Raw genomic sequence first — 15,185 nt, 5'->3', positions numbered from 1 at the left:
AACACTAATGGAGCATATTATAATCATTAATGTGAGTTCACCAAGGAAGAAATGTTGACAGTAGAGTGTGCTTGCTAGTTCAAGGGTTTGCCAGTCTGTGGGAACAGGGAACTATCAAGGACTGAGGTCTGACCTAGGGATAAAATTACCAATTCATTCCACCTTTCTTTCAGGGTTCTTATGACAATTAACTTGCCAAGTTTCAACCACAAGACCATATGTTTGTTAGATCACGTGGGGAAATGCGGTTTATCCTGATTGTTTGTTTGTGTTAACATTATTAGTACAATGCTTCATTTATTATGCTGATCCAAATTCAATCTGTCAGGAGGTTTCTCAGGACACACAAGTATAAAAATACGTAAGTGCAAGTGATTTTTAGGCTAGGAGAACTAAACACCTCTTCCCCAGCAGATCCTGTGGGTAATCACCTTGTACATTACACAGAGCTGTACTCATGCTGATCATAGTCCCAATCCTTTCTAAAGCCTTGAAGATCCTTCCAAAGTGTCAGAGGAATATTCCCATGTGCTAATGACAGCTTTAATATTTAACAAACTTTAATAATTTTAATTATTTGAAAGTTGGTATTTCAGTGCTCTAATTCAAGCTAAGTCATTTACCCAACCAAACCACTCATTTTCTGAGAATACAGAGTAACTAAATATATGTTGAACTCTTCCCTTCAATGTTCCCCTCTCACAATTACAAATGATAAGCTGAGTTCAGACACTAAAGTGTAGAATCGTTATAAGTAGCCAGATTCACAACTGTTTTCTAAGTCGTAAGTCAGCCCACCAGGTGAAAATTCATTTTTCTTCAGCCTTATCTTGCCCCTTCGCTACCCCACACTCTGCATTTCAGCCATACAGACAACTTGCAGTTCCCCAAATGTATCACCCAATTCAATAATTTTGTGCCTTTGTTTATGCATTCTCCAAGCCTAGCTCAATCTTTATTCATCAGGAAAGCTCCTAATCATGCTTCAAAACTCATGGCAGGCGTTATGTCCTCGGTGAAATGAAGCCTCTCAAGTCCCCGTTAGATGGTACATCCCCTCTACCTCTCTGCCCTCAGTATTCCTCCATGGGAACCACTGGCTGTGGCCCTCCAAAGGTAGCAAGCTCCATTGGAGAGGGAAGAGAGATTTATCTTCACATTTCCTTTTCCCAGCCCATGGTCTGGCACAAAAGTAGGTCTCCAAAAATCTTGTGTGGCCAAGGAATGCAGGAAGTCTCCTCTAGTCTGGTTCATTTGTCTGAAGGAGTTTCACTGTCTAAGTTCCCTGTTTCAAATTCTTCCTGATATAAAAGATCAGGAAAACAAGTCCCCCCCGCCCCACCTGCCCTTAGGACAAATGGGCATGGATTATGAAAATGTTATGCAAGATTAGGCAAATGCTACTGACTTTCCTGCAGGAACTATCCACCTATTCAACTTTCAGACAGTTCCGCAGTCAAGCTTTTGTTACTGGTAAATGGGGCTGGTGGACAGGACTGTGACAATCGGTTTCTTTAGGGGATAAACTTTTCTTGTTCCCTCAGCTCTACTCCAACTGGAAGAGGTAAGACTGTTTATCAGAATATTTTCTTTGTGCCATAGCAACCTGAATGCTCTCCCTGGTCTCTGAGATGAGAGACACAGGAATCAGCTTGCTTTCTCTCTCTTCCTATTTGTAAGAATCTTTTGACTGAAACTAAGCTAACAGGCTTGAGTTGAATGAAGGTGAAATTGAGGGGACTGCAGTTGTTAGAAACAAATAGAATGAATTTAAATGTCATTGTTGGTGAGGAGGTTGAATAGTTCACTGAGGAACAGACAGAAAAAGGAGAATTAATTCTCTATGAAAAAAGTGAAAGTGAAAGTTGCTCAGTCGTGTCTGACTTTGTATGTATGTACAGTCCATGGAATTCTCCAGGCCAGAATATTGGAGTGGGTAGCCTTTCCTTTCCCCAGGGAATCTTCCCAACCCAGGGATCAAACCCAGGACTCCCACATTGCAGGCAGATTCCTTACCAGCTGAGCCACCAGCTAAGCCCAAGAATACTGGAGTGGGTAGCCTATCCCTTCTCCAGTGGATCGTCCCAACCCAGGAATCAAACCGGGGTCTCCTGCATTGCAGGCGGATTCTTTACCAAGCCATGGATGGAAGCAAATAAAAATGAGAATCTGGAGTTGCAGCTGAGAAGTGACCAAAAAAAAATGTGGTCATGAGCACTAGCTAATTCCAGAAAAGGAAAGGTGTGGGGGGGCGGGGCGGGGGGGCCAGGGTGGTTGGGGAGAGAGAGTGAGAGAAAGAGAGAGAAACTCCAGGAGGTAAGAACTGCTTATAAGTACGATGCTCCATTTCTGATTTCCAGATGGTGATATTTTTGTATAAGGATGTCATTCAGAAGGATATTCAGAATGCTATAATCAGAATGATATTTTAGTACCTCAACTTTAAGTTGCTAATTAATGAGACATACTAAATATTAATGAAATTATTTTAATAAGACAATAGAACATATTTACATGTCAGTTCAGTTCAGTCACTCAGTCGTGTCCGACTCTGCAACCCCATGAATGGCAGCACGCCAGGCCTCCCTGTCCATCACCAACTCCGAGAGTTCACTCAGACTCATGTCCATTGAGTCAGTGATGCCATCCAGCCATCTCATCCTATGTTGTCCCCTTCTCCTCCTGCCCCCAATCCCTCCCAGCATCAGAGTCTTTTCCAATGAGTCAACTCTTCACATCAGGTGGCCAAAGTACTGGAGTTTCAGCTTTAGCATCATTTCTTCCAAAGAAATCCCAGGGCTGATCTCTTTCAGAATGGACTGGTTGGATCTCCTTGCAGTCCAAGGGACTCACAAGAGTCTTCTCCAACACCACAGTTCAAAAGTGTCAATTCTTCGGCACTCAGCCTTCTTCACAGTCCAACTCTCACATCCATACATGACCACTGGAAGAACCATAGCCTTGACTAGAAGGACCTTAGTCAGCAAAGCAATGTCTCTGCTTTTGAATATGCTATCTAGGTTGCTCATAACTTTTCTTCCAAGGAGTAAACGTCTTTTAATTTCATGGCTGTAGTCACCATCTACAGTGATTTTGGAGCCCCCAAAAATAAAGTCTGACACTGTTTCCACTGTTTCCCCATCTATTTCCCATGAAGTGATGGGACCGGATGCCATGATCTTTGTTTTCTGAATGTTGAGCTTTAAGCCAACTTTTTCACTCTCCTCTTTCACTTTCATCAAGAGGCTTTTTAGTTCCTCTTCACCTTCTGCCATAAAGGTGGTGTCATCTGCATATCTGAGGTTCTTGATATTTCTCCCAGCAATCTTGATTCCAGCTTGTGCTTCTTCCAGTCCAGCATTTCTCATGATGTACTCTGCATATAAGTTAAATAAGCAGGGTGACAATATACAGCCTTGATGTACTCCTTTTCCTATTTGAAACCAGTCTGTTGTTCCGTGTCCAGTTCTAACTGTTGCTTCCTGACCTACATACAGGTTTCTCAAGAGGCAGGTCAGGTGGTCTGGTATTCCCATCTCTTTCAGAATTTTCCACAGTTGATTGTGATCCACACAGTCAAAGGCTTTGGCATGGTCAATAAAGCAGAAATAGGTGTTTTTCTGGAACTCTCTTGCTTTTTCCATGATCCAGCAGATGTTGGCAATTTGATCTCTGGTTCCTCTGCCTTTTCTAAAACCAGCTTGAACATCTGGGAGTTCACGGTTCATGTATTGCTGAAGCCTGGCTTGGAGAATTTTGAGCATTACTTTACTAGCATGTGAGATGAGTGCAATTGTGTGGTAGTTTGAGCATTCTTTGGCATTGCCTTTTTTTGGGATTGGAATAAAAACTGACCTTTTCCAGTCCTGAGGCCACTGCTGAGTTTTCCAAATTTGCTGGCATATTGAGTGCAGCACTTTCACAGCATCATCTTTCAGGATTTGAAATAGCTCTACTGGAATTCCATCACCTCCACTAGCTTTGTTTGTAGTGATGCTTTCTAAGGCCCACTTGACTTCACATTCCAGGATGTCTGGCTCTAGATGAGTGATCACACCATCATGATTATCTGGGTCATGAAGATCTTTTTTGTACAGTTCTTCTGTGTATTCTTGCCACCTCTTCTTAATATCTTCTGCTTCTGTTAGGTCCATACCATTTCTGTCCTTTATCGAGCCCATCTTTGCATGAAATGTTCCCTTGGTATCTCTAATTTTCTTGAAGAGATCTCTAGTCTTTCCCATTCTGTTGTTTTCCTCTATTTCTTTGCATTGATCACTGAGGAAGGCTTTCTTATTTCTCCTTCCTATTGTTTGGAACTCTGCATTCAGATGCTTATACCTTTCCTTTTCTCCTTTGCTTTTTGCTTCTCTTCTTTTCACAGCTATTTGTAAGGCCTCCCCAGACAGCCATTTTGCTTTTTTGCATTTTTTTTCCATGAGGATGGTCTTGATCCCTGTCTCCTGTACAATGTCATGAACCTCCATCCATAGTTCATCAGGCACTCTATCTATCAGATCTAGGCCCTTAAATCTATTTCTCACTTCCACTGTATAATCATAAGAGATTTGATTTAGGTCATACCTGAATGGTCTAGTGGTTTTCCCTACTTTCTTCAATTTCAGTCTGAATTTGGTAATAAGGAGTTCATGATCCAAGCCATAGTCAGCTCCTGGTCCTGATTTTGTTAACTGTATAGAGCTTCCCCATCTTTGGCTGCAAAGAATATAATCAATCTGATTTCGGTGTTGACCGTCCATGTGTAGAGTCTTCTCTTGTGTTGTTGGAAGAGGGTCTTTGCTATGACCAGTGCATTCTCTTGACAAAACTCTATTAGTCTTTGCCCTGCTTCATTCCGCATTCCAAGGCCAAATTGTATATATATTTATATATCAGCATATACATACAATTACTTTATATATATATACATAAATATATACACACACACACATACACATGTACATATGCCTTCTGTTTGCTCCTCTTTCCGATTGTTGGATAGAGGTGTCCACTCTGCTGGATAATGAGAGAAAAGCATATACATGGCAGACAGAAAAATGGTCCTCATCCCAAAGTTGTCAATGTGTTATCTTACAGATCAAGAGACTTTGTAGATATGAATAAATTAGGGATCTTGAGGTGGGGAGATTATCTGGGATTATCTGGGTGGCCCCAACATGTAAACTCCCTTATCCGAGAAAGGGCGGAGTGTCAGAGTCAGGATAGGAGAGGTAATGACATGAATAGAATGTCAGTATCAGGGAGAGATTGGAAGATGCTGTGCTGAAGCCGGAGGAAGGAGCCAGGACTGGAGGAATGTGGGTAACCTCTACAAAATGGAAACGGCAGGAAATGGATTCTTCTCAAGAGTCCTCAGAAAGGAACACAGACTTGTTAACCCTTTAATTTAGCCCAGCAAGGCCCGTTTTGGATTTCTGACCTCTAGAATTTTACGATATTATAATTTGCACTGTCTTAAGCTACTGAACTTGTAGTAATTTGTTGCAGCTCGAAACTAAAACAAAACAAAACTAAAACAAAAGGTAATAGGCTCTTCTAGATGGACTTGATGTTTCACAGGATCTGTGTCAGTGGGAAAACTCGAGAATGATGCTGAGTAAGAGATGGCAGAACCACTGATGTTGAAAGGGTCTTAGGGTTTGACTTCAAGATGTGCAAGTGACTTGTCCTTTTTCATCATTCTTCCTTAATCTCAGGTCCAAGGAAGCAACAATTTAATCAGAATGACAGACATATAGCAATATCCTTGCTTCATCACATAGAGTATTTTCTGCATATTACAGAAATTTTTTAAAGAATAATTTCAGTATGGCCTTAATGAAATAATTATCCTCATATTTAATCCTTCCATAGTTTAACCACTCTAATTTGTTCAAACCTTTGTCAATTTTCAAGGACAAATTTAACTACAAATAATAAATTATTTAAAACCTACAGTGAAAAGGCTTTCTGAACCAATTCCCACTGAGCAGACATTTCTTGAATCTCAATCTTCCATCATCTTCCAGAAGATGCAAAAGAAGTGTTGGGCAAGTAACGTAATTTCCCTGGAGTTCTTATTTTGTGAAATTATGCCTAATTCATTGAGATGGGTAGAGGATGTTGCATCTTAGATCTGGAAGGAACCCCAGAGATGGAAATAGCCCAGATTCCTCATTTTGCATATAAGAAAACTGAATCAGTTACTTCAGTTACTTGCCCAAGATTTCCCTTTGCATTGCCCTCTGCCTATGCCCCTAAATGAACAATATACCAGGCTTTGTACTAGACAGTAGCAATACAGAAGTGACAAATCTTTTTGTCCTTAAGAATTGTATAATCTAGGAAGGAAGACAGACAAATAAAATAAATACATAATATTTTATAAATACAATGATAGAAATAAGCATCAAGAACTGGCTAGGTTGAAGGAAGGGCACATAGACCAGATAGGCATCATTCATCATGGATATTCATTGATTTTTAAAATAAAAGCTTTTATTGTCTTGTTTTTATTTTACAAAAACAATTGGTCCTTGGTCGGTTCTTTTTAAAATACTATCAATAAAATGAAGAAAGTAAAAATTGTCCATAATCATATCATCCAGAGAGAACTACTTTTTTTTAAATTGGAGAATAATTGCTTTAAAATGCTATAGAGGTCTCTGCTGTACCTCAACACGAATCAGTCATAATTATATATATGTCCCCTTCCTCTTGAGTCTCCCTTTCCCTGCCATTCCACCTCTCTGTGTTGTCACAGAGTACCAAGCTGGGCTTCCTATGTTATACAGCAGCTCCCCGCTAGCAGAGATAACTACTCTTAGCATTGTCTTATACATCCTAAAATATATAGTAATGTTAGAGCTACATAGATATATCCACACAACTATGCAATATGTACGTATTTCTGGTTTGTCTCTCTCCATATACGTATAATTTTAATGGATATATATGCATCCTTCTGCTATTTGTCACTTATTTCAAAATCACTGAATATGAGGGTTAAAATAAATATACTGAGTACCATCTTGTCCAACTGCCAAATAAATAATTTTTATAAATTTTTAAATAATTTAAGATACACAGAAAAATGCAAAGATAGTACTAAGAATTCATCATATCCTCTTTGCTCTATTATTAATATCTTACATTAATAAAGTAATTTATTACAATTAATAAATCAATATAAATTCATCATTATTAATTACAGTCCCTACCTTTGTTTCCTTAGTTTTACCTGATATTCTTTCTCTGTGCCATTATCCAATCCAAGATACCACATTACATTTAGTTTTCATATCTTCTGTGTCTCCTCTTAACTGTTAGGATTTCTGACTTTCTTGTTTTTGACAACGTTGACATTTTTGAAGAATATTATCAAATATTTTGTAGAATGTCAACTCCATTGAAATTTGTCTCGTGTTTTTCTTATAACCAGGCTGGAGTTATGGGTGTGAGGGAGGAAGGTCACAGAGTTAAAGTAGCATTCTCATCACATCGCATCAAGGGTGCAAGCAGTTAATATCAACATGCTGCTGCCACTGCTAAGTTTCTTCAGTCATGTCCGACTCTGTGTGACCCCATAGACAGCAGCCCACCAGGCTCCCCCGTCCCTGGGATTCTCCAGGCAAGAACACTGGAATGGGTTGCCATTTCCTTCTCCAATGTATAAAAGTGAAAATTGAAAGTGAAGTCGCTCAGTTGTGTCTGACTCTTAGTGACCCCATGGACTGCAGCCCAACAGGCTCCTCTTCAGGCAAGAGTACTGGAATGGGGTGCCATTGCCTTCTCCAAATATCAACATGACACGAATACTAATGTCCTTTTGATGACATGACTTGATCACCTGGTTCATGAATTGCTTTTCAGGTTTCTTTTCTGTAAAGTTACTCCCTCTCACCTTACTATACTTTATTATTTGGAAGAAAGTCACTATGTTAACCCCATATCCAAGTAGTAAAATTTAGATGGTGCAGTAGCTAAATAAATTATTTGGAGTTCTGCTTGGGAGATTTGTCTACTCTCCAAGAATTATTTATTTAAGTAATCACTCTTTTGTATCAGTATGGATTCATGGACATTTATTTTAGATTTGGGATTATCATTCAATATTGTTTTATTTATTGTGTGCTTTTATTGATTAATAAGAGCTTTTCCAGCTGGCTTTTGTATCTCTTTGACATATTACATCATTGTGTGTGTGTGTGTGTGTGTGTGTGTGTGTATTTAGCACTCCCTTACTTGAAGATGTTACGAGTTTATCATTTATAGTCCAGCCATCTCAAGCTGCATTGGTTCCTTTCACAGAAGAATATTAGAAACCAAGTTCTGGGTACTATGCATATGCAAGTTTATTACTATTGGGTGTTTTGTTTCTAGACCCTCTCATCTGACAGAGAGAGGAAATATGTATATATATATATGTATGCTAACTCATCCATATAAACATAGCTATAAATATTTCCATATGTAACCATCTGTATGTATGTTAAGCTAATCGTGAGTTAATACTGATGTCCTCAACTCTAATCCATTACCACCTGGATTGTTCTAGCCTCTTCCCCTTGTTTATTTGTAAATTTCCACTCCAACTGTGAGAAACCTGGCTCCCACATTGTTTGTTTCTTTTCCCTTTTATTTTCACTTAGCCAAGCTAAGGAGTCATCCCTTTTATTGATCTTTTCAAATAACCAGTTTTTTGGTTTCATGGATTTTTTTCTATTGTTTTCTTATTTTTAAGTTTCATTGATTTTTTGCTCTTATTTTTATTATTGTACTTTCTTCTGCTTGCTTTAAGCTTATATTGCATAGGTGATAGGTTTTAGATCTTTATTATTTTCTAAAATATGCATTAATACTATAAATTTCCTTTTAAGCACTCCTTTTGATACATCTTACAAATTTTGATAATTGTGATAGGTTTTGTTTTCATTTAGTTTAAAATATTTTTAAACTTATCTTAAGATTTCTCATTTAACTCAAGTGTTATTTAATCTCCAAATATTTTGAGATTTGATAGTTATTTTTCTGTTACTGATGTCTAGTTTGATTCTACTGCAACATGAAAATATAGCTTTGTGATTTCTAGTTTTATAAACTTATTAAGGTACATTTTATGGCCCAGAATGCAATCAACTTTGTTGAATGTTCTTTGTGAGCTTGAGAAGAATGTTTATTCTCCTATAGTTGAATGAAATTTTTTATGCATTTCAACAGGATCAAGTTGGCTAATAGTTGGTTAATAGTATAAGTGTCTTCACTGATTCTCTACCTGTTTTGTGTATCAGTTACTTAAAGAGGGGTGGTGAAGTCTCCAGTTACAATAGCGGGTATGCCTGTTTCTCCTTTCAGTTATATTAGTGTTCATCTCAAGTGTGTCTACATGCTTATGTCAAGTGTATAAGCTGCCCAGTCCAAGAACATACTCCTCACTGCTTAACAGGCCAGTAAATTAAGAGGTAAGTTGTTGGGGCAAAGGATTAATGATTTTATTAGAGAAAGCAGCAGGCAGAGAAGGTGGTAGACTATTGAACCATCCCACCTGGGTTAGAAGTCAGGCTTCTTTTATACTAAAGGTGTGGCTGGTTATCTCAGACCTCTTGGTGCCCGCCAGACTCTGGAGGAGATGTGATAATTGTTCTTGCAGTTGTTGACATACATCTGATCATAACATTCCTGTAAACCTTCAAAAAGATGAGTGTTATTTTCTGTTTTGCAACTTATCATCTTTATATGTATATGAAAAGAGTTATGCAATGCAGTAGACCTGGGTTCGATTCCTGGTTGAGAAGATTCCCTGGAGGAGGGCATAGCAACCCACTCCAGTATTCTTGCCTGGAGAATCCCCATGGACAGAGGAGCCTGGCAGGCTACAGTCCATAGGGTCGCAAAGATTCTTACATGACTGAGCAACTAAGCACATGCTGCTGCTGCTAAGTCGCTTCAGTTGTGTCCGACTCTGTGCAACCCCAGAGACGGCAGCCCACCAGGCTCCCCGTCCCTGGGATTCTCCAGGCAAGAACACTGGAGTGGGTTGCCATTTCCTTCTCCAATGCATGAAAGTGAAAAGTGAAAGTGAAGTCGCTCAGTCATGTCCGACCCTCAGAGACCCCATGGACTGTAGCCTATCAGGATCCTCCGTCTACAGGATTTTCCAGGCAAGAGTACTGGAGTGGGCTGCCATTGCCTTCTCTGGACTAAGCACATACATGCCTTTAAATGTCAAGGCTGGAAGGCAGAGCTTTGAGAAAGTGTTGCTATAGGCAACATTAGTTTACTGTTTGATGAAATAAAGGTGCAGAGCCAGTATGACTAAGCATAGGCAACGGAGCACAAAGGTTAGAACTAAAGGAATAGATCAATATGGAGTCAGATTTGTTTTCTGTTACACATACACATTTAGAATTGCTGTGTCTTCTGGAGAATTTGGCTTCCCCAGTGGCTCAGTGGTAAACCATCCACCTGCAATGCAGGAGATGCAGGTTCAATCCCTGGGTCGGGAAGATCCCTTGGAGGAAGGCAACCCACTCCAATATTATTGCCTGGAAAATCCCATGGACAGAGGAGTCCAGTGGGCTACAGTCTATGGGGGTCACAAAGAGTCGGACACAACTGAGAACACACACGACCGACAACAACCAACTGGAGAATTTATACCTTTGTCATCACGTAATGCCAAATTTAATCCCTGCTAATCTTCCTTTTCTAAAGTCAGCTTTGTTTGTAATGAATGTAACTAATCCAGTTTTGTTTTGATTATTGTGGTGTATGTTTCTCCATCCCCTTTACTTTTAATCTATTTGAGTGTTTGTATTTAAAAAGGATTTTTAATAAACATCAAATTTGGAGTTTTTTTAACCATTTTTTGAACCCACTCTGACAATCTGTCTTTTAATTACTGTATTTCAAGCAATTACATTTAAAGTGGTTATTGATATAATTGGAATAATGTCTCCATGTTAGGCCTACTGTGTTTGCAATTGTTTTCTATTGTATTTGTGATTTGTTTCTTTTTTCCCCCCTCTGTTATTTTTGCTGTTGTTGTTCTGGTTTTACTGTCAGCTTCTATGGCTCTATTCTCTTTTCTCTCTTAGCATGCCCTGTATACTTATTTGAAAACATACTGTGTGGTTTCCATAGTGTTTCTACTACTCATTTTTAACTAATCTAAGTTAAATGTATTCTTCATTTTTGTTATAACATTTGTTATTTCTAGACTTTCTTTATATTTTTCTTAGATTCCCTTTCTCTGCTTATATTACCCATCTTTTCTTGCATGATGTATACTTTTTCCATTAAACCTTTAACATTAATATTAGTTATGTTACATTTCTCATCTGATAATGCCAATATCTGTGTCATAGTTGAGTTTGGATCTGATAATTATTTCACCTCTTTATACAGTATTTTCTCTTGCTTTGTAAATTTTTGTTGTTGAAAGTCACACATATTGAATAAGGTAATAAGAACTGAAGCAAATGGCCTTTATTATAAGAATTTATGCTAATCTGACCAGAGATTGGTTTATATTAAATGTCAGCCATGGCTATGGATGCCAGAGGCTTTCAAATTCCTCTAGTGTCCTGGTTTTTATCTCCCATCTTCATCTTAACTTTGGTTTTCCCCAAGTACTCCTCAGAAAGAGAGAGAAAGAGAAGAGAGGGAAAAAGAGATTATAGATCTTTCAGCTGTAATCCACTACTATTATATCAGAACTCTGCTGGTGTGTGAGTAGAATGTGGGAAAGAGAATGCATTCTGCAATCTTTTGATTAGATCTCAGTGTTTTAGTGGGCCTCTAAAACACTGAGGCTGAGCTCAGTGGTTGGGGTTGAGACTTTCACAAATGTTTCTCCAGTCATATAGCTTCTTCCCTCCTGCCCTATTGTCATGCCTGGAAGAAGCATTCCCAATCTATTTCCTTGAAGTATTGCCCCCAACTGACCATGCTTTTTCTTAAATGAGACAAGAAATCTAAAGCGGTCTGTAATAGGAGGAATGTTCTTCCACAACTGGGGTAAGGTTCTGGCAAAACATTTTCTCTTGGAGAACAGCCCTTTGTTATGGAGAAGGATCTGGTCATATTAATATTTCACAATCATTACTCTTGCCCTATGTCTCCTAAAGCCATGAGAGTCTCTTCCTTACATCTTCATTGTGAGGACCTATTGGGTTTCCTGAAAGTAAAGCTCTCAAAAATGGGAGAGATTCTCCTGGACTTCATTCTTGAAAGATCTTAGATGCTGCCCAAGTGTGCCGTATTCACTCTGTTCATAGTGTGGAATAGTAGAGCTTTTTACTTACTAACTCTATGAGGTTTTCTGACGTAAGTGGTAGCTGTAATTGTGTTGGTTCTTCTTGAACCACTGAGGAGCCCTTTGGATTAAAACGGCTTGGATCCATTAGCATAGGCAATACTGAGTAGTTTCTGGGTTAACAGATCCATGAAAGGGAAGTGACAAAGAACAGTCTAGGAAGTACATGTTAGTAATATAGTAACTATTCAGTAATGCCAAAATTGTTAAGTACCCACGACAGTGTATAGACAAGATGAGTACACTCACTGTTTTCAGTGAGATGTCGCGGGATATTAGATATTCTGTTTCCTAATCAAGGGGCTTCCCATGTGGTGCTAATAGTAAAGAGCCCGCCTGCCACTGCAGGAGACATAAGAGGTACAGGTTTGATTCCTGGGTCGGGAAGATCCCCTGGAGGAGGAGAAGTATTCTTGAATACTCCAGTATTCTTGCCTGGACAATCCCACAGAGAAGCCTGGCGGATCCCAATACATAGGATCGCCTAGAGTTGGACACGACTGAAGCAACTTTGCATGAACACACTTCCAACCCAAAGTGTGGTAGCGAAAGGGGAAAAGTCAGTGCCCACTACAACTGTCAAGGAATCCTGTTCAGTTTATCAGACATTTACTGAGCAGGTATTTCCTATGAACAAAGTAACTGGGAATACTGTCCAGCTACCTGAACTGTCCTAGATAACTTACCCCGAATATCACTCATTTGCATTCTGAGAACATTTTATACCTCAATTACAGCAATGAGCAGTTCACAATATATGCTACTGTTTTGAGTCTTGGCTAGTGGTCTCATTTCAGGATTAAAGATTAGAGAACTGCCTCCTTTTTGTTACTTTTCTATATAGTCAGATTTAACGTAATCATTGTTAAAAAGCAATTTCAGTTCCTTATTGACTTTTAGCTACTCTGTAGAGTATGTAATCTAAGTCGTAAGAATGTATATTTTCCCCCATGGGGATCAGTAAAGAGAGGTAGTAAAGAAAGTTTTTTGTTGCCAGCACTAATGCAGCCCATAAACTTTTAAAATATATCTTGAATTGCTCTGCTTCTAAAAAACTTTATTCACCTATCCTCTGTTATCTTAGGTTATTTTACATGGTATTATAATTTTTGTTTATGACTCTATTTCCATCCTAAAATAGAGTCCCTTAATTCAAGGAGAATATCTCATTTTTATATCTATAGTACCTAGAAGAATGCCAGCCCAGAGATCCTGTGCAATAAATACTCATTGAGATGAAATTAAAATGAGTGAGATTCTAGTTCAATTTGAAATTCAGCCTAGATTTCATGACTGAGCTCTAGACCTATGTATCCAAATTGCCTGCACAGTTATTACTATTACAATCATCATTATAAATATAAGCTCAGTGCATCTAATGGCAATTGTATTCAGTCTATAGGCCATTTTTAAGGCATTATTGCTGTGAACCCTACTACATTTCTGTAAGGGGAGCATCTGTAAAATACATATCTATATTTTACTGATGAGAATATTCAGATTCAGAAATTAAGACCTGCCCAGTGTCTCATAGGTAGTAAATACCGGAGCCAGAGCTGAACTAAGCACCTGTGACTCTAAGTCTTAAGCAATTTATGTCTTTCCTTTGTCCTACAGAGTTTTTTCAGTCTCAATGCTCTTGAGGTTTGGGACTGAACAGTTCTTTGTATTACAACATGCACAACGCTATCCTTGGCCTCTGCCCATGAGACAATAGTAGCATCCTTCATCCCACTGTGACAACTACAGATGTCTTCAGACATTGTCAAAGGTCCCCTTGGGGGCAAAGTCAGTTCCATTCGAGAATCAGAGGTCTAATAGCAGGCACATGATGATAGGTGCTCCGTGACAAGCATAAGCAAAATGAAAATAATATCGGGGAGTCCCATTTCTGGTGGAGACAGCATTTGATTTGGATCTTTACTAGAAAGACTGGATTGACCAGGGTTTGTTGTGATAAGAATGAATACCAATATTTGTGCACATGCAAGGTGTGACAAACCTAACTCAAAGGGTTAAATTACAGTATAAGCATAATTAGAGGTCTCAGTAAGTAAAGTGCCATCTTAACGTCCATCTACTGGAAACTGAGAGTTATTTGGAACTTGGAGCTATTTGGGGTCAGTTAATCTCATGATATGCATTTAGCATCTCAATTTATCATATTATCTACTAAAGATTATAGGAAAGAATTACCTCTCATTTATTTTTGTAGCTTATTAACCTATAAATCATCCTAATCATCATTTAGTTGAAGGGTACATGGAGCTTGTATTTTCTAGTACGTTTCTGGCTCATTGGGAATATTCAGAAAACATTGAGCCTGAGTGTCTTTGCATCAATGTAAATGGAAGGAAAGCCTACCTTTAGCTCTCATCTGTGTTTAGCTAGGGTTCTTGGACCTGCTGAGAAACTCTTGCAACACACATGGTAACCAGTTCTCTGACTTAAATTGCTGGACACAGAATAACTGGGCTAAATCTACTTCCTTTTTATTTAAAATAATTGGAAAACCAAGAAAGATTCTGACAGCTCTGGAAAAAAAAAATGCTCTCTTTTTCTGAACTAACCATTTGGAAAGTATATAGGAGCAATTTTTTTTGAGTGCTTAGAATATATTGTTAATCATATGGATTTGGAAGTCAGATAGGTTTAACTTTGCCTGACTCCTGGCTCTATTCATTATGACTTGTGTGACTGGGGACAAGTTGTTTAATATCTGTGAACATCAGTTTACTCATCTATGAAGTATAAATAATAATAACTTACACCAAGTAAGAAAATGTACAACTTTTAGTGTGGGATTTGGCACAAGTCAGTGATAAAGGAGAGCTATCATTATCATCGTCTTATTTTTGTCACCATGGTT

The 15,185-nt window shown here is 38.6% G+C and overlaps 2 protein-coding genes across 2 annotated transcripts in view; one reads left to right on the top strand and one right to left on the bottom strand.

Moving 5' to 3' along the window:
• The first annotated feature begins 1,442 nt into the window (after window positions 1-1,442).
• Window positions 1,443-15,185, top strand: part of ITPRID1 (ITPR interacting domain containing 1) — a 134,699-nt gene continuing 120,956 nt past the window's right edge. The window contains exon 1 of the mRNA XM_004008240.6: window positions 1,443-1,564. The gene's annotated coding sequence lies outside the window, so the exon portion shown is untranslated. The remainder of the gene's footprint in view (window positions 1,565-15,185) is intronic.
• On the bottom strand, window positions 3,564-4,244 carry LOC132659717 (uncharacterized; the record flags this gene model as incomplete). The annotated part of the gene is made up of 1 exon (XM_060414918.1): window positions 3,564-4,244. A coding segment is annotated over exon 1 (681 nt), but the record flags the coding sequence as incomplete, so codon positions are not given.

The sequence above is a fragment of the Ovis aries genome, chromosome 4, assembly GCF_016772045.2.
Source record: "Ovis aries strain OAR_USU_Benz2616 breed Rambouillet chromosome 4, ARS-UI_Ramb_v3.0, whole genome shotgun sequence".
In the NCBI taxonomy this organism is placed as follows: domain Eukaryota; kingdom Metazoa; phylum Chordata; class Mammalia; order Artiodactyla; family Bovidae; genus Ovis; species Ovis aries.
This window is presented reverse-complemented; position numbering and strand designations above follow the sequence as displayed.